This window comes from Vombatus ursinus, unplaced genomic scaffold, assembly GCF_900497805.2.
Source record: "Vombatus ursinus unplaced genomic scaffold, bare-nosed wombat genome assembly UNPS02014832.1, whole genome shotgun sequence".
Classification (NCBI taxonomy): domain Eukaryota; kingdom Metazoa; phylum Chordata; class Mammalia; order Diprotodontia; family Vombatidae; genus Vombatus; species Vombatus ursinus.
Window position 1 is genome coordinate 903,539 of NW_020954610.1, and position 24,581 is coordinate 928,119.

At 37.7% G+C, this 24,581-nt stretch overlaps 1 protein-coding gene across 1 annotated transcript in view; it reads left to right on the forward strand.

The window, feature by feature from the left end:
* LOC114025963 (cytosolic carboxypeptidase 1-like) overlaps positions 1 to 8,529 on the forward strand; it is a 173,093-nt gene extending 164,564 nt beyond the window's left edge. The window contains 1 exon segment of the mRNA XM_027839511.1: positions 7,786 to 8,529. Within this exon segment, the coding sequence (XP_027695312.1) occupies positions 7,786 to 7,963 (178 nt within the window). The 3' untranslated portion in view covers positions 7,964 to 8,529.
* Positions 8,530 to 24,581: the final 16,052 nt, after the last annotated feature.

The following is a 24,581-nucleotide window of genomic DNA, read 5'->3' on the forward strand; positions in this document are numbered from 1 at the left end:
TCTATCTATCTATCTATCTATCTATCTATCTATCTATCTATCTATCTATCTATCTATGTATTTTTTTCCCTCCAACTACCCAATACTGAGAAAGATCTCATGAGTTACAAATATCATCTTTCCGTGTAGGAATGTAAACAGTTCAACTTTAATAAATCCCTTATGATTTCTCTTTCCTGTTTACCTTTTCATGCTTAGTGAGTCTTGTATATGAAAGTTAAATTTTCTATTCAGCTCTGGTCTTTTAATCAAGAATTCTTGAAAGTCCTCTTATTTCACTGAATGTCCATTTTTTTTTCCCCTGAAGGATTATACTCAGTTTTGCTGGGTAGGTGATTCTTGGTTGTAATCCTATCTCCTTTGACCTCCAGAATATCATATTCCAAGCCCTCAGATCCCTTAATGTCTTGTGTTATCCTGATTGTGTTTCCACAATACTTGAATTGTTTTTTTTCTGGCTGCTTACAGTATTTTCTCCTTGACCTGGGAACTCTGGAATTTGGCTATAATATTCCTAGGAGTTTTCCTTTGGGGGTCTCTTTCAGGAGGTTATTGGTGGATTCTTTCCATTTCTATTTTACCCTCTGGTTCTAGAATATCAGGATAATTTTCCTTGATAATTTCTTGAAAGATGATGTCTAGGCTCTTTTTTTGATCATAGCTTTCAGGTAGTTCAGTAATTTTTAAATTATCTCTCCTGGATCTATTTTCCAGGTCAGTTGTTTTTCCAATGAGATATTTCACATTGTCTTCTATTTTTTCACTCTTTTGGTTTTGTTTTACAATTTCTTGATTTCTCATAAAGTCATGAGCTTCCATTTGCTTCATTCTAATTTTTAAGGAAGTATTTTCTTCAGTGAGCTTTTGGACTTCCATTTCCATTTGAGCAATTCTTATTTTTAAGGCATTCTTCTCCTCATTGGATTTTTGGACCTCTTTTGCTATTTGGGTTAGTCTATTTTTTAAGTTGTTATTTTCTTCAGTTTTTTTTGGGTCTCCTTTCGCAAGCTGTTGACTCATTTTTCATGATTTTCTTGCATCACTCTCGTTTCTCTTCTCAGTTTTTCCTCTACTTCTCTTCCTTGCTTCTCAAAATCATTTTTGAGTCCTTCCAAGTCCTGGGACTAATTCATGTTTTTCTTGGAGGCTTTGGATGTAGGAGCTTTGACTTTGTTGTCTTCTTTGTTGTCTTCTTTGTCACCAAAGTAAGATTCTGTGGTCTTCCTTTTTTTTGCTTATGTTTTTAGCCAATTACTTGAGTTTTAAATTTTTTGTTAAGGTAGGGGTCTGCTTCCAGTGTAGAGAATGTACTATCCCAAGCTTCGGGGGTTTTGTGCAGCTATTTTCAGAGATACTTCTAGGGACCTGTAAATTTTGAGTTCTTCCAGCGTGGTATGATCAGAGGTGAGGTGTTTACTCCTTTCCTGGCCTGTGCTCTGGTCTGTGAGTGACCACAAGCACTCTTTTCTGCCTTGGAACTGTGAGGAGTATTCCCTCTCCACCACTGCCTCAAGCTCCACCACTCCTCCTCGCCCCAGGACCACCACCCAGTACTATGACCCAGATCCAAGCACGGGCAAAGCAAGAGAATCCAGTATTTGAACCCAAGTCCAGTATTCCTCCCACCAAACATGTTGTTTCTCATGGAAGTATAGTGATAGAGTTGAAACATATTCAAAACAGGTCAACCTGAATGATAAGGATCCTTGAGATCCTGCCATATGAGGATTAACTGAATGCGCTAGGGAGAAGGCTTTTGGGAAGCATGACAGTTATCATCAAATATTTGGAGGACTGTCCCTATTATATTTTTGTTATTGTTGTTATTGTTGAGTCCTTTCAGTTGTGTCCATCTCTTTGTGACCTCATTTGGGGTTTTCTTGGCAGATACTGGTGTGATTTGTCATTTTGTTCTCCAGCTCATTTTACAGATGAGGATTTGAGGCAAATAGTTAAGTGACTTGCTTAGTGTCACACAGCTAGTAAATGTCTGAGGCCAGATTTGAACTCAGGAAGATGAGTCTTCTTGATTCTGGGCCCAGTACTCTGACCACTTTGCCACCTATCTCTCCTCTCAGATACTTACTAGCCATAAAAACATGGGCAAGATACTTAACCATTAAGAGTCTGAATTTCCTCACTTATCAGAATGGGGATCATCATAGTTAATGCTACCTACCTCAATGTTGTTATGAGGAAAGCACTTTGCAAACCTCAAAATGCTATTTGAAGGTGAGTTATTATTACAGTCAATAATGAATGTGGCATTCAGACCTAAATATAATATTACATGTATGTGCTGGCCACGCCGTGTACTCTCCTCCTATAAGGAGCAGGCTGCCAGAGTTATACTTACCAGTCTTCGGGTACTACCCGGATAAACACACAGAGACGAGCCTACCAGGAGGTGCCAACACCCGAGCTTTATTCAGAGGCCATCACAGCAAGGCCAAGCAGGGAGGCCAGAGCAACAGAGCAGGAGCAAAGAGAGCACGTGCTCCGACCAGGACCGTTCCTTAAGTACCTACTTAGCCCCTCCTCCTCAGCCCGCCTACTAGTCAATGATTGTAGGGTCAGATACCGGAAGGGGATGTCTGAGTTTAGCGCACCAAGGGAGAGGAAGTGACGCAGGAGGCTAGGACCGGATACAGGAAGGAGGCGTCTGGGATTAGTGCATAGACAAAGAGAGAGCACATGACCTAGCAAGTCAGGCCCAGATACCGGGAGTAGGCGTCTGGGGTCAGTGGTACACAAAGGGAAGGTACGTGACCCAGGAAGTCAGGAAGGACACAGGAAGGAGGCGTCTGGGGTTGACATTGCACTTAGGGAGGGGATTAAGCAAAGGGAACTCGTCCTCTGCCGTCTCGCTCCCACGTGGCACAGCCCCCTGCCTCAGGAGCATGTGCTCCGGCTACTTCCTTGTATCCTGTTCCTTCCCCAGCTTCATAGCACAGCCCCTGCCTCGGGAGCGTGAGCTCCGGTTACTTCCTAATACCCAGTTCCTACCCCATCTTGCCACAACCTGCACTTGGCAGTAGCCAACATCAGACAGTCCCTCACACATGTGTACCCTGACTTTAGCAAAGTACAGCAGAATTGTCATTTTTCTTCTCGACACTGCTTATATAATTTCCTGTCCAACTTCATTCCTTTGGACCAGACTCGATCATGCCACTAAGAACCTCATCCTCATCTCTCCCCCATATAAGCCACCCTCCACCACTCTATCAAATAGATTTTCCTAAAGCATAGGTTTGACCGTGTCACTTCCTCCTTCCTCCCCCCCCCCCCAATTCAGTAAACTCCAGTGATTCCCTGTTAACTCCAAAATCAAATGGAAAATCCTTTGTTTGGCTTTTAAAGCCTTTTTATGGCCTGCCTCCTTCCTACCTTTTCACTGTTATCGCAACTTATTTCCCTGTACATACTCCATGATTGAGTGGTACTGGCCACCCTACTGTTCCTTGCAGGACACTCCCATTTTTCAACTTGCACATTTTCACTGACTTTCCCCCATGTTTGTAATTTTCTTATTCCTCATTTCCATCTTCTAGTTAATCTGGCTTTCTTCAGGTCTCAGCTAAAATCCCACCCTTTTGCAAGAGGACTTTGGTGATTCTCCTTAATGCTAACCCTTAGTGTGCCTTAGTGTCTTCCGTCTTTGACTCTAAGAGACACTAAAGGTTAGCATTATCCTGTACATATCTTGTTTGTGCATTGTTCTTTGCATGCTGTCTCCCTTATTAGCCTGTGAGCTCCTTGAGAGCAGGGACTGCTTTTTGTCTTCCTTTGATTCCCAGTCCTTGGCACAGTGCCTGTGCATTGCAGACACTTAAGAAATGCTTGTTGGATTGGTTTGACTTGACTTCTGTGCTGACTTCCCCTATAGAGATGGATTCTTGCCTACCTTTTCTCTGAAGTGTTTTGAGATGGGGGTGGGGGGAGGTTGGGCAGGTAGAGAAAGAGAGAGAGACAGAGAGTATTTATATTTAGATATTTAGAGAGAGGATTATATTTAACTTGCCTTTCCTTTTTGATCACAAAATCTAAGATATTATATGTACTTTCCCCCAGGATTCCTATGATTTCTGCTTCAACAGATAGTTTCTTCTTGGTCAGAATTAGATATAAAATTGCAGTTCCTTTTGTTTCTTCTTCCACTTTTTTTTTTTGAGGCAATCAGGGTTAAATGACTTGCCCAAGGTCACAGAGCTAGCATGCATCAAGCATTTGAGGCCACATTTGAACTCAGGTCCTCCTGATTCCCAGGCTGAAGCTTTATCCACTGCACCACCTAGCTGTCCCTTTCTTCCACCTTTTGAAGAATGAAATCATTAAGGGATGTGAAAAAGTCCTCAGCTGTATTGTTTTTGTTGAAGAGAGAAGTCCACCAGATGTTTGAATAATAGAAGTTACTTATCACATAATATTTCTCAAGCCACTCATATATTTCCTCCTTCTGGCTCTCTGGTCTCTAGGTTATTCTTATGACTACATTGCTCCTGTTTCTTTCACCAGTGATCTTCATCCAAATGTTGACCAGGATTCTTTCCCCATCAAGTTTAGCTTCTTAATTATGGGGGGACTCCCAAATGAGGATTTACTTAGTGTGTTCTTGGGTTTTTCCACTTTTTCTCAAGATATAACACTAGCTTGTTTAACTGCTTTTGACTAATAATACATTTCTCTCAAAGCCCTGCTGCCCTCCACTGTTTTCTGAAAGATCCTAAGTAGAAATCTAACTTCATTCAATCCTGGCCTCTTCCTTTGACTTTTTTCCTCTCCCCACTAGACAGACCCCTGTGCATAGAATCACAAAATTTGTTTTGCCTCTTGCCATTAGGCTTCTGTTCCACTGGCCCTTGAGTGAGTTTCCAATAAGGGCTTTCCTGCCTTTAGCTGAAAATAAACTGAGGCCTGTGGAAACTAAGTGACTTTTCCAAAGTTGTAGTGAAGAGTAGAGCTGGGATGAGAGGTCTGATGGAGGAGTGCTCACTGATAGCTAGAGAGATAAGGGAAAAGGTTTTGTAGAGGAGGTGATACTTGAGATGGGCCTTGAAGGACAGAAAAGATTATTACAAATGGAGTTGGAGGAAAGTCTATTCTGAGCATGGGGGACAGGCAGTGTTTGCAAAGGTGTGGGAGCCAAGATAAGATGGATTGTTGAGTAATCCAATTTATCTGTAACATAGAGTACATGAAAGGGATTAAAATAAAGTTATCCCTATTTTGTGGTCTATGGGGGATCAAAGCAGGTTTTTAAAAATGCAAAATGTTTTGTAAAACTCAAAGCTCTGCACAAAAGGAAGTTAAAAGAACTCCAGACTTTCCTCATTTATGACTGTTATGTTAGATTCACATTTTCTTAGCAGTGAATTATTCATTTATTGAGGAAAAACTTCTCAGCCTGGCATCCAAGTCCCTATATTATCTAGTACATATCTGTTCTTTTCAGCCTTCCTACATTTCCCTTCATAAAGCCTGTACTGTAGCCAAACTCACTTTATTCTGAACATACTCAGGGGCTTTCTTGCCTTCATGCATTTGATCTACATCTGAATTGTCCTTTCCCTGTCCCATTAATCTTGGCTGCTTGAAACCCTACTTATTTTTCAAGGGTCATCTCAGATGCCACCTTTTCCATAATGCCTTCCATGATCCTTGGACAAGTCATTTCATTACTCTGGGCCTCAGGTTCCTGGATGATCTCTAAGGTCCTTTCTAGCTCTGTCTATGGTCCTGTGATCCTCAAGGCTAAAAGTAATCCCACAGCGCTTTGGACTTTATACCTTTCTGATGGCATTATTTCTTTCCACCTTGTTTTATAGTTGTTTGTGTGCATGTCTTGCCGCCTCCAAGTAGAGAGTATATTCCTTGATGCTAAGAACCTAGACCTTGTCGTATTATCTTTGTATACCCTTTCTAGCCCCTCTATCCCTAATACAGTGCCTTATATACAGATGGTCCTTAGTTAGTTGAATTGAATTATAAAGGTTTGTTTCTTTTATGACTGAAAATATATTTGAATCCCTATGTATTTTATGAAAGTCTTGACCCAAATCACTTTAATTTGTTCTTTAGAAACACAAAGGTAAACTGCCATGGTTGGTATTTGGCCTTATGGTTTTTTTGTTTTTGTTTTTTTTTTTTTGTCTAGGCAATGGGGTTAAGTGACTTGCCCAGGGTCACACAGCTAGTAAGTGTTATGTGTTTGAGGCCAGATTGGAACTCACATCCTTCTGACTCCAGGGCCAAGGCTCTATCCACTGTGCCATCTAGCTGTCCTACCTTACAGTTTTTCAGTAGAATGCAGTAGAAGGAAAGGAGTAGTATAATTTATGGCCTTTTGTTCCTCAGGACACAAGTGAGCAGAAATAAAGAAGAAATATCTTGTACACATGACCTCTTCCCAGCTCCTATGACATCCGTATCAGTTTGCTTTACCTAGTCTCCCATCTTGATATGGGCTGGGGCATGTATGTGTGTGAAGGAGTTGTTTGCTATTTGAGAGCCCCAGGTACGTCAAGGAGGGCTAGATATAATGCAGGATTTCAGAAGAGCAAGAATATACTAAAATGCAGTGACCTTTTTTTTTTTCAAAGGAAAATTCATCTAAAATCCTAACAAGGTTTGGGGTTTAAGTCATTAGAACCTATGATGTTGTCAGCATCTGTGATTGTGGTCTGTGCACTATAAAGACACATAATGATTTATTAAGCTCTTAGGACAGCTTATCTAGCATGAGAACTGGATTCTTAGGAAAAGAATTATTCAAGTTTGAGGGGTATTATGTATTCCTTAATGCTTCAGTTTGTAAGATTAACATAATTTGTGGTCAAAAATGAAAATATATTCTTGAAGTGCTGGTATATCTGTATTCTTAGATGTTTCTTCCACTTTGTATTAAATTATGACACATTGGGAGAAACCAAAATAATTTGATTATGAAGAAAAGGGATAAGTTATAGACCGTAATAGAGAGCTTGCCTGAATCCAAAACTACTTATCTAATGAAATATTTAGAAGCACTTAGTGCTTTTAAGGGAACTATTATTCTATGACCCAAGGGAAGGAAATTAAACTGGGTGTGGAGTGTTCGCTTGTTTTTTAATTTTTCCTTGTCCTGGGGAAACCGTAAGCTTGTGGATGTGGTTTCTTAATTTTTTTTAATTTTATTTTAGCCTTCTTCAATTTACTCTAATGGTAGATAATCACTTTAGTATCTTGGAATAAGTAGTTTTTAGCACATTACTCAAGAAACCAATTAAACATCCACAGTTACTTTATAAAGCCCCTTGAAATTACCTGCTGCTAGGAGCTAAGGTGCTTAAAATAGAACTTCAATAATGTGTCTTTGTAGTCTTGCAAATAAGGTTGATAAATGCCTGCAAAGACAAATCTCAATATTTTATTATGTTTGGATATCCTTTTGCTAAACAGTTGTAAGTAGAATTTTAAAAAGTTACAGGGCATATTGACAGTTTTCATAATGCAGTTTAAAGTTAGCATTTTTACTCTTGTAGTCAAATACAAGAAATTTTCAACTAATGCGTATCTCTTACATATTGACTCACCCATTTTATAAATAGAGTTTTGGCTAATGTTTGGGTTATGTGATTTTTTTTTTTTTAGTTAACACAACCTACTTTTATTACATTGGAACCAAAGATTTTGGATAATTGAGTTAATGCAGGATAGTAGAGTAGGTAGCCATTCTCCATACAACTAAATTTAGAATCTTAAAATCTAATGCAGCCTTGTATGTTGTGTCTATTTTGGCTACAGCCCTACCACTTATGTTTTGGAAGAAGATGAACCTCGTTTCCTTGAAGAAGTTGATTACAGTGCAGAAAGTAATGATGAGATAGACATTGAATTGCCTGAAAGTGTTGGGGATTATGAACCTTCTGTCCAAGAAGATGCACTTTCTGACTCGGAGTCATCAAAAACATGCCTTCCTTGAGCCATCTGCCATCTCATGTAAATGGCTAAAGAATAAGAGAAATATCTTAGTTTCTATTGGATAGGAAACTTTAGATTTTTAAAAAGAGCTGACTCAAAAAGACAAAAAGTAACTGGAGCCAGTTTGGTTTCAAGACAATAAATGTGTTTTTGATTTATGATAAAAACTGGCATTTGTTTTATTTAAAGAATTCAATGCCCTGATTGATAGCATTGAATTATCAAAGATTGATTTATCTTTTTTCAACAAAATTTTACTCAGTATCATTGCATGACTTTTTGTCTCCTTATCCTTATATCCTACGTCAAATGGATGAATTTGCAATGTTTCAGAGTAAAAAAATCTAATCCTAGGTCCCAGTGGTAATAAGTTGTTGAAAATAATATATATGTACAGGGATTTCTATTGATCTGTGTGTTGTTTGTGTGGGAGTGGGTGGATATTGAAGACAAGAAATTAAGTTCTTTAGAATGATGTTAACTCTTTGATTGTGTTTGAAGTAATTGAGAACTTGCTTTGAAACCATTTCATTCTACAGTTACCAAATTAAACAGATTAAAAATTAATTTATCAAATGTTGCTTTTGTTTCTTCATCCCTTAATACACTCAGATTATATGGTTATACATCCTTGATTCAAAATATTCAAAGAAACCCATGTGTGAACACACATTTGTAAAACTTTATGTGCACAAGATGGTTTGATTACTTCAGTAGACTGAAGCTCTTTATGGTTGTAGTGCACCTGTGCCTGCCATGAATTATGTATTTGTATAGCTCTCTTTCCTGAACGAATATCTCCTGAGACATAACTGGAGCTGATCTCTGCAGTCATCATAGTTTGTTAATATGAAGCTTTAAAAAAATACACATTTACCCAGTGAGGGTACTGCTACTCAGCTATCGTTAAATGTGCATTTATATATTGGACTATATATTTATTTACACCTTTCTGTATTTAATATTGCATGGGCTGTGCTACAGTATTATAATTCTATTGGAGTGAATTTATTCAGGGCATGCTTACAAGTTATATCAGAATCAAATGTATCTGGGGAGTAGAAGAGGGAAGTATTTAGGTCATTTCTTATTGTGATATCTTCCTAAGTTTTAGACTGTGAGGTTTTAGAAGTGACTATAACATTTTAGAATACTGATTTTTGAAAAAAATCTAATGATGCTGTTGGTCCTTTGTGAGTTAAGCTTTTGTTATGACAAATATTACTGCTACTTGATAGGTCCTCAAGAGGACTTTGGTGCCTCCCTTTTGGCACACATCTCCTTAAGCCATTTTTGGATAGTAAAAGAGTCATTTTCATCAGGAACCCTAAAATACTCAAGTTTGTCTCTGGAGGTTATTCAATAAATGCCTAAAGGCAAAGTATTTTTCCCCCTAGCTTGTAGTAATGAAAAAGAAACTACCAGTATTTCAAGTATTTTTGCATTCCCCAATTTAATAGTTACATTTTTATGTATAGTAACTTAGGCATTTCATTCATTATGAATAAAGTTTTTTTTTTTTAGGCTTCATAGGGAGATAGTATTAGACAATTTACAAAAATACAAGTTCATCCTTCCTTTATATATACAGTGCTAGTTAGCTGTGCTGAAAAGTCTCAGCAGAGTGAAGGCTGAGCAGATTGGGAGCTGCTACCTTGTTCTTAGTGATGATACAACTAAATGAGTATTAAAGCACTTTATCTGAGAAAAGGGAAGCTACTGATGCTAAGATTATATTTATTTCCAGAATATAATTTCAGGAAGAGAAAGATATAGGTTCACTTTTTCCATAGTCTATAACTTTGATGGCTTAGAAACTGAAAGGTCATGAGTGAAAAGCAGCTATGTTTAATATGCAAGGTAGAAGGATTCAAAAGATTTAATCTGTTTTTATATTGGCATTGTTAAAACTCCATAGAGAGTTTGATGGTAGCAATATTTTCAATTCATTAAATAGTGTTATTGAGACACTTAAACATCTGTTACTATCTATTCCAATTTTTGACATGTTCCTTCTTCAAGAAATTAGATAAGAGTGTATTTAGCAAATAAATTATTTTTAAGCAATTAGCTTTAGAAGAACAAAGTAACTCCATAGGTCTACTTCTTCTCCATTTAAGAATCTGATAAATCTGCTTGCTTGTTAGTCATTAAAACTTCTACTCTTTTCTCATCTCTGGCTGATGAATATCAGCATTTTCAAAGAACAGGTGCTATTGCATCCAGTGCCATCATCATTGTAATGAATAATTTTTTACTCATCCTTAATTTGTATTCTTATGTTTACTCAAATAACTAGATCTGACAAGGTGAGTTAGTATTGAAGCTTGGATTAATTTGGAGATCTCTCTTTAGGAACTTTAATTCTTCAAGTATAGTTTAGTTTTAATCAGAAGTCCCTTTTTTTATCTGGAAGGGACCTTAAAACTCATTCAATCTAACCCCTCATTTTACAGATCAAAAAAGTGAGGCTTCTGGTCTACTGGAAGTAGACTAGACTACTACTAGTCTTCTCTTTCCCCACAGTCTATCCTCTGACCTCCCCCAAAGAACAAATACATGTTAGAAAACATGAGGATTTGATTTGGTTTGAGATGTTTATCCATCTGGAATTTGTATGACTTGTGGTGGTAGATAATTCATTGTTTGATTTTCCCACCCAGTAGGATATAGAAGTCTACAGCATACACTTTTCATTCTTGTCAGTAACATCCTTTGTTTGAATACAAGATTCTGCCTTATGTTAAGTATCTTTCTTGAACAGTCTTTTCCACTTGTGCCAACTTTTACGTGTTGTTTACAGATGTGAAATTTTGTGTAAATCCTAAGGACACACAAGTAACCCAGTATTCATTCAAATAGAGGTGCAGCCATGGTACACACTAAATTCAGTTAGCCCGCATTTAAGATGACTATACATTGTAAGTCCTGTAATAGATATAATTGTGGCAATTTACTGTGCATGCCCCAGGAATAAATTAAGTAACAATATGCAACTGTATAATAAAGATCTCATTATCAATTACTGTGTTTCCCCACACGTTTCATTGTATAGAAAATAAAATTTTAGTAACTTTGTGCTTTTTTTTCTTTTGGGGAAAGTTTAGAAATCATATACAAACTATTAGCTACTTCTATTAGGAAAATATATTGAAGTAATATTTTCTTAGTATTTATGGTATACTTAGCTATCAGTTATGAGTATCTGTGGAAAAAGAAAAAAACTGATTGCCTTTGTTGTGAAAGTTGGATTTAAATTTCTGGAAGCTAAAGAGAAAATTTAAAGGAAAGCCTCATCTCTTCTATGAAATCTAATTATTTGGAAAATTAAGACTCCAAAATATCAGAGGGTTTTCTTTTTGTTTTTTTATGTTTTTTGATATTCTGAATAGCTATGCTGGGTTTGCCCTAGGTACAACATGTGTACAAAATATGTCATTACCTTTCTGTACCCTTATCTCCCAGGTATACAGTCTAATACCCTCATGTGACCCCAACCCTGTCCAGTGAGCCACACAAATTTTTTCTCCTTAGGCTTATGTTTCAGATGTTTCTTCGTTCATTTCACCCTCTTTCCTGACCTCAACTTCGTCTCTCCTCTCCATGTATAAACCTTTAATCAAGGGTGTGCTTCGGGATTGAATTCCTCTGACAAACTAGTTCATGACGAGTAATTAATGGTTTAATGTGGTCTCTCTCTCAAGGGTCTTTGCGTATTAGAGGGGACAAGAACTATAATGTCCCTATCTAAATAAATAAATGTCCAGTGGTAGAATTTTAGGCACAGCGGCAGGCTAACCATGGTGAACTTTTGCTGCTCAATAACTCCTGGAATCACCCTTAAAATCTTAACTACATATACATATATATATATATATAATGTATGCAATTATATACATACATATACATAAACTGTACATGTGTGTGTACACACACACACACACACACACACACACACACACACACACACGCACACACACATACATATAGTTGTCTATTCTGATCCTGAATAAGGTCCAGGATAAGGGTACATATATACACACAACCCTTAAATTTCCTTTGAAGTAGAAATGAATTTGTGGTACTTTTTATTATTACTTTGGAGATCACATCAGAGAAACAGTCAAATAGAATTAGCTGCATGGTTTTATAGAGATCCACCTTTTGGCTGTTAGATATGGAGCATAGCCACCTAAAAAAGTGGTTGAAAAGAGATCATTGCAACGATTTCTAGTGAACTTAAAAGGAGTTATAGCATTAATTTGTGTCTGAGAATGATTGTGGTATATACTCTTTCAAACATTAATATAATATGAGTGTTTTTAACTTTTAAACCACATAAAGATATCCGAGTAATGATAATTCTGTAAAAACAATAAGTGACCCTATTATGGAAGGGAAAAAAATATAGGAGAGACTATGGTTTCAATAAAGATAGTGTCTACTTCATTGAAAATAGAAATGAACAGCTGTACAGACTTGACTCTATATAGCCGATGTGATTAAGTAGGGAATTTGAAGAGATTAGAAATTGCCTCTACTTTTAAAACAGAATTCCAAAATCAAATCCTGTAATCTATTCTCCAGCGTATTACCAATCCACAAGCATTTTAAAAACACAATATGTGCTAGACACCCAGAAGTAGCCTGCATGTGCTTTAAATTTTTCCAGTCTACCACAGTAAGCATCTATGATAATGTTTTTTCTCCTTCATTTTGTATCATTAACAAATTCTAAAAACAATTTCGAAAACAGTTTAATAAGTGGTATCATTTACTCTTAATTTTCCATTAGAGTATGGCACATTTATAACAATGAGGCTGGAATAGCATAAATGACAAAAAAAGGGAGAGAATTGTTAAATGTGGACGTTTCTATTATTTGCTGTTTAAAATATTATAATTAATATTTTCCATTGGCATTGGTGCATACACCAAGTTAGCCCCTGAGTTTTTATTTTGTACTTTTTTATGCTCTCCTAGATTTAATGTTCTTGGTTGTCAGTAAATCAGACTGATGTGTCAAGGAACTCATTATAAAATGATCTAGTTGAAAAGGCTCTAAATAACCCTTTATTTCAACAAAATCATAAAGCCATGGACATTGTTAATATCATTTAAAGTTCATTATGCAAAAAGTTTCCAGGGGACAAAATTTTATTCTCTGAACCTAAATTTGTGAAAGCTATTTATTTCCCTTCTTTTCCATGACTTTGGCTATGTCCCTACCATATAGTTAATAGAATGAATAGAAGATTATGAGGCACAGTGTCTGTGTGATGGCAGATACATTCCAGTGATGGACATTGTGCATGTGGATGTATTAGTTTCTTACTATGCAAACTAATTTTACTTTGCAAACCTTTTATCACAATATTGATTTCAAATCAATATGTTAAATATAATTGAGGAGAGGCTTCTAGATGAGGATAGCTTATTTGGCATGGACTCTAATCCTTCCCACAGACGGATAATCTGGAAGAGGAAACTACAGTATCATTTGGAACTATCATCCTCCAGATATAAAGATTGATAAAAAACAAAGGATGAGAATATTACATTTCTCTTTTGCCTTCCCACCTGCTTTTTATTAGTTCAATCATAATGATTATTTTTCCTTTGGCCTACCATGATTTCCTTTATATCCTGGGTTTATAGGCAAGTGCTTATTTTTATTTTCATGACTGCTACAATATGTAGTAAAACCCTAAGGAGGCTTTATGAAGCAATAACAACTTGTTGAGTTCATTGTGAAACACTTTACGAACATTATTTCATTTGATCCTACTCACAACTCTATTATCCCCATTTTAAAGATGAGACAACAGAGGTTCATAAAGTTAGGTGATTGTTAATTCACATGTCTAGTAATTATCTGAAGCTGGGTTTGAATCCAGGTCTTTCTGACTCTGAGTCCAGTGCTATCTGTTATACTATGTTGCCTTTCAGGGAAAGGACCATTGTTTAGGATAGATGGAAAACTATTATCAAAGAGAAACTAAAATGATGGAGAGAAAGCCGACCTGCTCAATTCCTAATTTTTCCTTTTTTTTTTTTTTTGGTCAAGAATGATTTTCAGACTAAAAAGGATAGCTAATCTTTCAGTGTGAGTGGTCACCTATTTGGCAAATATATACAGGGATCTCTTGAATACATAGATATGAAAATAGTTGAGCCTTGGAACCCATGACTATCAATTTAAATCACATATATAGGTAACACTTCTGGTTCTAGTTACTCCTTTCAGGAAGTGGAAGTAATATTAGAACAAAGATGTGTTTCTTGTTTATGGTCTAAGAGAGTCATTTGCTATGACATACTTCATCATATTTTGTTCAATCTAATTGAACCCAAGAACATTGTAGAGCTTTCTGAATGAGATTTGTAATTACTTAAGAGTTTGGCCTAACGTTCTACACAGAAAAACCTAGGAGATGAAGAATATTCATTGCCCTTGGGTGGGTAACCAGAAGAGCTTGCCCATCAGTAGACAAGTCTTAGAGAGAAAATTCAAATGTACAATGATCTGGGACCAGAACTGAACAAGAGGGAGAGAGTTGATTGGATTGCCTTTGGGAAATTGCAAAGTTCTCTTAATGAAAGATAGCAATGTTTTAAAATTATTAATATTAAAATAAGTATCTCTTTAATGGTATATTCTGATAGCAAAAGATGAACTGGGGAACAGGCTATAAGGGAATAGAGATCCTTCTGTTAGAGTACATTGATTAGACAAATTATGCAAGAAAAATAAGCACACATCTTTATGACAGTGGACAAAGTGGAAGGAAGATGCACCGACTTAGTGCTTTTCGGTTCAAAATTTCAAAACTCTTTATCATGAAATTGTTGACCTTTACAGCAACACCATGTATGGTCAACAAGGATTCCTGGCTACCTCCATCCTGGGCTTTTTTTCTTTCCCAACTGAATAGATTAACCTGTGGCTACTGCCAACATTGTTTTGTTTAGAAATTGTTTGGTGATATTAGGAAAAAAAAGACAGAAAAGAACCATCTGTCATGTAAATTAGACTTAATCTGTTCCCAAAGGATGGAAGAACTAGGAGAAATTGCAAGGAGGTAAATTCAGGCTTGATATAAAGAAAAGCTACAGTAACCATAATTAAGCTTTGGAATAAGTTCAAGAGGCAGTAGGTTGCCCTTCATTGGAGGTCTTCAAATAAAGTCTGGATGACCACTTGCTAGATATGTTGGAGAAGGAATTATTCTTCGGGTTTGGATTGGACTAGATGGCTTGCTGAGGCCCAACCTCTGTGATTCCTTGATTCTTTGGCCATCCTTATTTTTCTGTAATAGTTTAGCGTTCTTACGATGTTATCTAAAATTAATAACATATTTTGTTATAAGAACAAGATTCTAGGTTTCTGCTAGGTGAAGGTGTGAGGAAACAGGTTGGTGGGTAGTGACAGATATTAAAAAAGAGCATCGGTAAAGCATTTGAAAAGGTGTTCTCAGGAAGGAGTTAGAAGGTGTAGAAATAGACACAAATTTGTAACTACCTTACTAAGCTAATGTATCTATCTATCCATCCATCTCTGGATATAGTCACATATTTCTTTTTCTTTTCTTTTTTACACACCATATGTGGCAGAATTTACTTCTTGAATAGTCTTTTTCCCTTTTCTTCACGTCTTAAAACGTTTATAATTATTGATGATTGTTGAATTCACAATAAAAAAGAAAAGTCAAGACAAAACAAGACAAATCTGGCCTCAGACACTTACTAGCTATGTGATTCTGGGCAAGTCACTTAACCCTATTTGCCTCAGTTTCCTCATCTGTAAAATGAGCTGGAGAAGGAAATAGCAAACCACTATCTTTGCCCAGAAAACCCCAAATGGGGTCACAAAGAGTCAGACATGACTAAAACAACTGAACAACAACAAGACAAAACAAAAGAAAACAAACCATAGCATCTTCCTTTTAGCCCGTGTAGTGATTTCAATGTTTTCAGAAGCCCCATTTGGCAAGTGGAAGAGATAAAGTGGGGCAAATTTGGCCTTTGAAAATGGGAGACGATTTCTTACAAATAACATGGTACTGTGGAAAGAAATCCTGGAATTGGAGGCAGAGGAACAGGGTTAAAAACTGCGTTTTGCTACTTAACTACCTGTGTGTGACCTTAGGCAAGTCACATAACTTCTCTAGCATCTTAGCTTCCCTATCTATAAAATGAAAGGATTATATGAGACTCTTCGCAGAGCTGGTTTAAGCTGGTTAGAACGGGTTTAAATGGATTCAAACTGGTCAGAACCAGTTTGAATACCATGGTTTGAACTGGTTGGAACCAGTTTGAAGTAGAAACCAGCTGAATGGGTTGGAACCAATTTAATTATTCTTAAGGAATTTTAAATACTGTCTGTATTGTACAAACCACAGATAAAGATAGAAGGAGAAGACATTGCAGAACAGAGACCTGTAATTAGAAACCTGGTACTGTGTTTGCCAATTTCTGAGGTGAAAATACACTGAAAATTTAACAATGCTCTTGGGAGCTAGTATTAGCCAGCTTCAGTACACCACTGAATGTATGTAGTATCTGCGTCAGATGTGTGTTTTAGAGCTTTTGATCTTCATGGGATGAAGACTTGTCCCCCATAAATTTCATTTAAATGGGAAAAAATACTTAAACATAACTTAAGTACTCTCTTCCCTCTACACACATATATAACATAAAACACACACACATTCACACATACCCTCTAAGACTCTAGGAATCATAAAAAGAATGGATGGCTGACTGAAATTACAAAGAATGGAATTAAAAAAATCAGAGCTCCAAGCAAATGCAAGATAGATTTCCTAAAGGACCTTTTGGTTCATATATATCCAGCTCAAGGACATGACCCTGTTCTATTTTTTACTTTTATTTTTGGAAGGGGTTTTGTATTTGAGATTTTACCAATATGGAATACTCCCAGTTTGGAACTTCCTCCTGCAGTGACAACTTGCTCATAATTTACAGACTTGAAAGTTTGGCTGGGTCATTGAAAGGTAAGAGGCTTGCCCAGAGTCACATAGCTAGTGCGCATCAGAAGCAAGACTGGAACCCAAGTTTTCATGACTCCAAGGCAAGACCTCTATCTATATCAACATACTGCTATTCCATATGGAAAATATAGCATTGCTTAACATGACTTTCCTGGACAAAAGCAGAAGAGGGAATGAGAAATGAAGGGCTTTGCTCATTCACAATAGTCATTACTGCACCAGGTTATAGTTGAGACTAGATGAGTCCAGTTGTCCTTTCTGACTTTTTGACGGGTTAAATAAAATTGAAAATTGTGACTTGAAAAAGATGGTCTTCTATTGCATTTCACACATAATATCAATAAATCCAATCTTCCCTAGCCCTAGGCCAGGGATGGGGAACCTTCAGCCTGGAGGTCACATGTGACCCTCTAGGTCCTCAAGTGTGGTCCAAATTTGGATTCAGTCAAAGGGCCACCCTTGAGGACCTAGAGGGCCACATGTGGTCTTCAGGCCACAGGTTCCCCCCCCCCCGCCCCGGTAGAGGAAATAAGAAAGAAATAATGATAGAAAGGGAAAAAGATTTATTGTCGAATGTCAGTCCTCATATAGAAGGTGGGAGGGGCCTGGTTACTGGAAAAGGAAATGGCAAACCACTCTGGCATCTTTGCCAAGAAAATCCCATTGATGGTATGATCCACAGAGTCACAAAGAGTTAGACAGGACCGAACAGCAGCAGGGGTTGGTGGGGCATGGGGCTAAAGGGCAGGCTAGCTCTGGATTCTGCAGATTACTATCTAGATGTAGAAATAGAGAAAGCTCTATCATTTGTTACCTCTGCATAAACAGGATCTTGACTTCTGGGTATTATAAAATCTTAAAGCTAAAAGGGATCTTAGAATAGTCCAACTCCTTACCTGACAACATGAATCCCTTCTAAAACACACCATGCCGGGGGTTATCCAGCAATTTCTTTAGTACCTCCAGTCGAAAGATGCTCATTTCCTTAAGAGGCAGCTTATTCCATTTTTGATCAACTCTTTAATTATTAGGTGAAAGACAATATGGTACAGTGGATTGAATGCTGGTCTTTAAGTCAGGAAGTCCTTGATTCAAAGAAGGAAGGAAGGAAAGGAAAGGAAAGAAGAAAAAAAAAGAGGGAGCAAGAAAAGGAAGGAAAGAAGAGCGTGAGGGAGGGAGGAATGGAGGAAGGATGGAAGCAAGGCAGAAATGGAACAAATCACTATGCTAAGTGCTTTATAAATATTATCTCATCTGATTCTCACAATAACCTTGCAAGGTAAGTAATGTTACTATCGTTGTTTTACAGTGGAGAAAACTGAGGCCTACCGAGGTTGAGTAACTTGCCCAGAGTCACACAGATAGTAAGTGAATGAGGCCAAATTTGAACTTGTCTTCCTGACTCCAGGTCCAGTGTTCTATCTGCTGCTCCCACCCATGATGACCCTGTGTGACCCTGGACAAGTCACTTAACCTCATGCCTCAGGCAACTCTCTAGGACAGGAGTTCTTAACCTGGAGACATGAACTTGTTTTTAAATATATATGTATATGTATATACACACATATACACATATATACATACATATATACTGAAATATAGTTTATATATTATATACATATATACACATATGTCTCTATATACTGAAATACAGTTAATATAAATAAACTGTATTTCAATATAATTGGTTTTCTTTGTAATCCTAGGCATTTTATTTTATATATTGAAAAATATTATTCTCAGAAGCAGTCCATAGGCTTCATCAGACTGTAGAAGGGTCCAGGACCCAAAAAAAGTTTAAGAACCCCTATATTTATAGCTACATAGACTGGTTGCCATTTGCTTAGAGGAGAGAGCTCCCGTACCAGGAGATAAGCATGTGGATGAAATCACAGAGCCTCCTAGTAGTGTGGTAATTGATAGGAAAGTCTTCCTAGGACATTTTTCTCTTTCCTTTGCATCCCCAGTGCTAGACACCATACCTGGAAGGTCGATGGTGCTTATTGTTATTTTTGTTATAGGAGTAGCCTGCTCCTTTGAAAGTTTGGTTAAATGGGACAGTATGAATGGGAAGAGAGGAGACTTTTCTGCCTTTCGTGCCTGAGAGTTGTGAAGAATTAATCCACGGATTTCTTTTTGTAGTAGCTGAACAAGAGGTTTAGAATAAGAAACAAAATATTAATAGGCCCCTTTGCTAAGTCCTAGTCATCTGGGCTGCCTTCCATGGTTGCATTTGAAAGAAAGTTGGCACAATGCCTAGAATTGCTGTACTAAATAACAGGGGGCCTGGTGTCTGTGCGTGTGTGTTTGTATGTTTAGTACAAGTCAAGAAGTCTTTGAATTTCCCTCAGGAATTGACTGGGATGTTCTAACAGCTTCTCAGCATGTACAGTGTCACACAGTTTTGCTTCAAAGCTGTAAACAAATATATAATCCATATTGTGTTTTAAGAAGACAATTGGTTCAAAGTGTTTGGCTAAATATATTTAACACCACAATCTAGAAAGGAAAAATGATGTCACACCCTGTCAGAGGGTTCCAAATATTTAAACCTGATCTTGATGAAAACAAAAAAAATTCTGGATTTTACTTGATCTCTCAGGATTGAGAATGTTCAAAAAGGTATGTTTTAATTTGGGGAATTTTCTATAACCAGCTTTGTTCCTGTACTTTTCCATTTCTCTTTCAGTTTGTAAGATGTGTATTGAAAGCCACCCAAAAAAATGAATTAGGGAAATCCAAACCCAAACCAGGAAATTGGGTCAAAGTTTATAATTTGTAAAGAGAGGCCTTTTCAAGCAGCAGGTGGACCCACTTCTCTGTGAATGAGGGGAGGAGGGCTTTGTAAAGGGATGTTCAGGCTCATTTATTACTTCCCTTCAACCTGGCCGTATTTTTTTTTTATTGCCTTTCATTTTGACTGAAGGAAAATAAAGCATAAAGGTCTCATCTAGAATCCTGAGAAGACCTATGGTTGTGGGAAAGTGGCCTCTCCTATGCTTTGAGGACATCTCCTTTAAAGGTTCAGCTCAGCTGACACTTCTTATCCATGCCCTGCCATGATCCCCCAAGTTGTTAATGATCTCCCCATGTGGCCCCTAAAATTACTTTTCATTTACTTATTTGTATATGTGTTGTTTGGGGCAGCTAGGTGGTACAATGGATAGTGCAGTGGGCCTGGAGTCAGGAAGACCTGAGTTGAAGTCTGGCCTCAGACACTAGCTATGTAACTCTGGGAAAGTCACTTATCCCCTATTTGCCTCAATTCCTCATCTGTAAAATGGGGACACACTGTAGAAGGAAATAGCAAACCACTGCAGTACCTTTGCTAAAAAAAACCCAAAATAGGGTCATGAAGAATCGGACAGAGTGGGAATGACTCAACAACAGTAACAACTACTACAACAACACATGTTGTACCCTGTCACCCCCAGTAGAATAAAGCTTTTTGGGACTACTTTTGTCCATAGTAGATTATATACATACATACACACATGTATGCATGTGTGATGCATGTATACTCATATATGTAAAGTATATATAGGTATGTGTCTATGTATACATATACATATATATACATATACATGTATACATACATATACATATTTATATATGTATATAGCACAGCTGTTTCAGTTGTGTCCAACCCTTTGGGACCCCATTTCGAGGTTTTCTTGCCAAAGATACTGGAGTAGTTTGCCACTTCCTTCTTTAGTGTGTCCCCATTTTACAGATGAGGAACTGAGGCAAATAAGGATTCAGTGACTTGCCAAAAGATCAAAAGTGTATCTCAAAAGTCTTATTGCAGTTTTACCTGCTCTAAGACTTTTTTCTTTTTTTTAATTAATAAATATATTTATTTTTAGTTTTCAACATTTACTTCCATAAGATTTTGAGTTCCAAATTTTCACCCCACCTCGCCCCTCCCCCTCCCCCAAGGTAGCATGTGTTCTGAATACCCCTTCCCTAGTCTGCCTTCCCTTCTATTTCTTTCCCCCTTCTCTTATCCCCTTCCCCTTCTATTTTCCTGTAGGGCAGGATAGATTTCTGTAACCCATTTCCTGTATTTTTTATTTCCCAGTTGCATGTGAAAACATTTTTTTTAAATATATGTTTTTAAAACTTTGGGTTCCAAATTTTCTCCCTTCCTCCCTCCCCACCCACCCTCATTGAAAAGGCAAGCAACTCAATATAGGCTATACATGTGCAGTTATGCAAAATATTTCCATAGTAGACATGCTGTGAAAAACTAACTCTATTTCCCTTAATCCTATCCTGCACCCCCCATTTATTCTATTCTTTCTTTTGACCCTGTCCCTCCTCAGAAGTATTTGCTTTTGATTACCCCCTTTTCCAATCTGTGCTCCTATCATCCCCCTACTCTATTGTCCCCTTCCCCTCCTATTTTCCTGTAAGGGTAAGACAGATTTCCATACTCAATTGAGTGTGTATGTTATTCCCTCCTTAAGTCAAATCCTATGAGAATAAGATTCACTCATTCCTTCTCACCTTCCCCCGTTTCCCCTCCACTGTAAAAGCTTTTTTCTTTTCTGTTTTTTTGTGAGATAATTTACCCCGTTCTACCTCTCCCTTTCTCCTTCTCCTATTATAATCCTCTCCCACCCCTTAATTTTGTTCTCCATATATGACCCCTTCATCTTCAACTTACCCTGTGCCCTCTATCTATCTATCTATCTATCTATCTATCTATCTATCTATCTATCTATCCATCCATACATACAATTTTTTCCCTCCAACTACCCTAATACTGACAAAGGTCTCATGAGTTATAAATATCATCTTTCCATGCAGGAATATAAACAGTTCAACCTTAATAAATCTCTTACGATTTCTCTTTCTTGTTTACCTCTTCCTGTTCCACTTGAGTCTTGTATTGGAAAGTCAGATTTTCTATTCAGCTCTGGTCTTTTCATCAAGAATGCTTGAAAGTCCTCTATTTCACTGAATTACCATTTTTTCCCCTGCAGGATTATACTCAGTTTTGCTGGGTAGGTGATTCTTGGTTGTAATCCTATCTCCTTTGCCCTCTGGAATATTATATTCCATGCCTTGCAGTCCCTTAATGTAGAAGCAGCTAAATCTTATGTTATCCTGATTGTGTTTCCACAGTACTTGAATTATTTCTTTCTGGCTGCTTGTAATATTTTCTCCTTGACCTGGGAACTCTGGAATTTGGCTACAATATTCCTAGGAGTTTTCCTTTGGGGATCTCTTTCAGGAGGAGATCGGTGGATTCTTTCCATTTCTATTTTGCCCTCTGGTTCTAAAATATCAGGGCAGTTTTCCTTGATAATTTCTTGAAAGATGATGTCTAGGATCTTTTTTTGATCATGGCTTTCAGATAGTCCAATAATTTTTAAATTCTCTCTCCTGGATCTATTTTCCAGGTCAGTTGTTTTTCCAATGAGATATTTCACATTGTTTTCTAATTTTTCATTCTTTTGAATTTGTTTTACAGTGATTTGATTTCTCATAAAGTCACTAGCTTCCAATTGCTCTATTCTAATTTTTAAGGAAGTATTTTTTCAGTAATCTTTTGGACTTCCTTTTCCATTTGGCCAATTTTGCTTTTTAGGGCATTCTTCTCCTTATTGGCTTTTTGGACCTCTTTTGCCATTTGGGTTAGTCTATTTTTTAAGGTGTTATTTTCTTCCGTATTTTTTTGGGTCTCCTTTAGCAAGCTGTTAACTTGCTTTTCATGATTTTCTTGCATCATTCTCATTTCTCTTCCCAGTTTTTCCTCTGCTTCTCTTGCTTCTCAAAATCCCTTTTGAGCTCTTCCAAAGCCTGGGACTGATTCATATTTTTCTTGGAGGCTTTGGATGTAGGAGCTTTGACTTTGTTTTCTTCTTCTGGTTGTATGTTTTGATCTTCTTTGTCACCAATGTAAGATAATATAGTCTGACTGTTTTTGCTCTGCTTACTCATGATCCCGGCCAATTACTTGAGTTTTAAACTCTTTGTTAAGGTAAGAGTCTGCTTCCAATGTGGAGAATGTACTGTCCCAAGCTTCAGGGGTTTGTACAGCTGTTTCAGAGATACTTCTAGGGACCTGTAAATTTTCAGTTCTTCCAAGGTGCTATGATGAGGAGCAAGGTATTTCCTCTCCACAGCCACTAAAAGCTCCACCATGCCAGCACTCCTCCTCGCCACAGGACCACCCCTCAGAACTGTGACCCAGATCCAAGCACAGGCAAAGCAAGAGATTCCTGCCTCAGCCCTGGCAAAGAGATCTTTGCAATCCCCCTCTGATTAGCCATTCGATTCCCCCTCAGTCTGTGGGCTGAAAGGTCAGGAGGCAGCTGCTGCCCTGGGAGTAGCTGAGACCTAGCTTCTTCTCTCACTGCAGTCACAAACTTTTCCCACTGACCTTCTAAGTTGTCTTTGGCTTTTGTGGGTTGAGAAGTCTGGAAACCACCACAGCTGCCTGCGATTCAGTCCTGTGAGGCCTGCTCCAGGGTCACTGCAGCCTGTGCACTTATGCCAAATTGCGCTCCTCTCCCCACCGGTGCAATATACCTTTCTGATCAGCCATCCAGGTTATCGTGAGCTGGAAATTTGTTTTACTCTGTTATTTTGTGGGTTCTGCTGCTTTAGAATTTGTTTAGAGCCATTTTTTGTAGGTATTTGGAGGGGTTTGAGGGACAGCTCAAGCAAGTCACTGCTTTCCCTCTGCCATCTTGGCTCCGCCCCCCTGCTCTAAGACTTTTGGAATACTGTGTGTGTGTGTGTGTGTGTATACATACATGTACACACATGCATATGCCTATACATATGCTTATAATTGAACATGTCTGCAGTACATGCATGTATACAATGCACACCTGTATAGATTTACACACATATATGTATATGTATTCCATGTATATATGTATATATACATATAGTATTCCAAAAGTTTCAAACTGCAGTGACTTTTGAGACACACAGTATGTACTTGCTGAGTTGAGTTTAGTTAAAGATGTGTGATGAAAAAAATGGTGAGAGAACATTTGTTTCTGAAAAATTTCCCCTCCTTTGGGGGCTCTCACTTCTACTTGGGAATCTGAGATTTTTACTTGAAGAGGAGTGAAATGCTGATACAGTCCACACGCTGGCCAGGGATTTAGGAAACACGCTTTTTCCTTTTGGTTATAAATCTGCCGGTGGAGGAAGCAGAATTCTCTTTTGGCCAATAATCCCTACCTGCCCAGATCTGCTCTGGCCACTCGTGCTTCAGACAACTGGTTATCAGTAGTGCTCTGAGGGAATTGTCAGTGCTTTTGGTATGAAGTGCAAAATATTTCTGAGACATCTAACATCTTCCCTCACCTCTCCTCCATATCTGGTTTTCTTCTTTCTATTTTAAAAATTCATTGGATGGAAACAGTTGATTGTCTCAAAGAGAAAAATAATACTTTTATGGGCAGGTGCAGAGGAGGTACATATGGAGTGGGAAAAGCCAGGACATGGTTGCAGACTATTGCAGTAACAAAGTGGGTCGGCATATTGCACTCTGAGAAGCTGTTCGTCACATTTTACTATGCAGTAGTGGATTAGAGTATACTGGGCTTGGAGTCAGAAAAACCCAAGTTCAAATCCTAC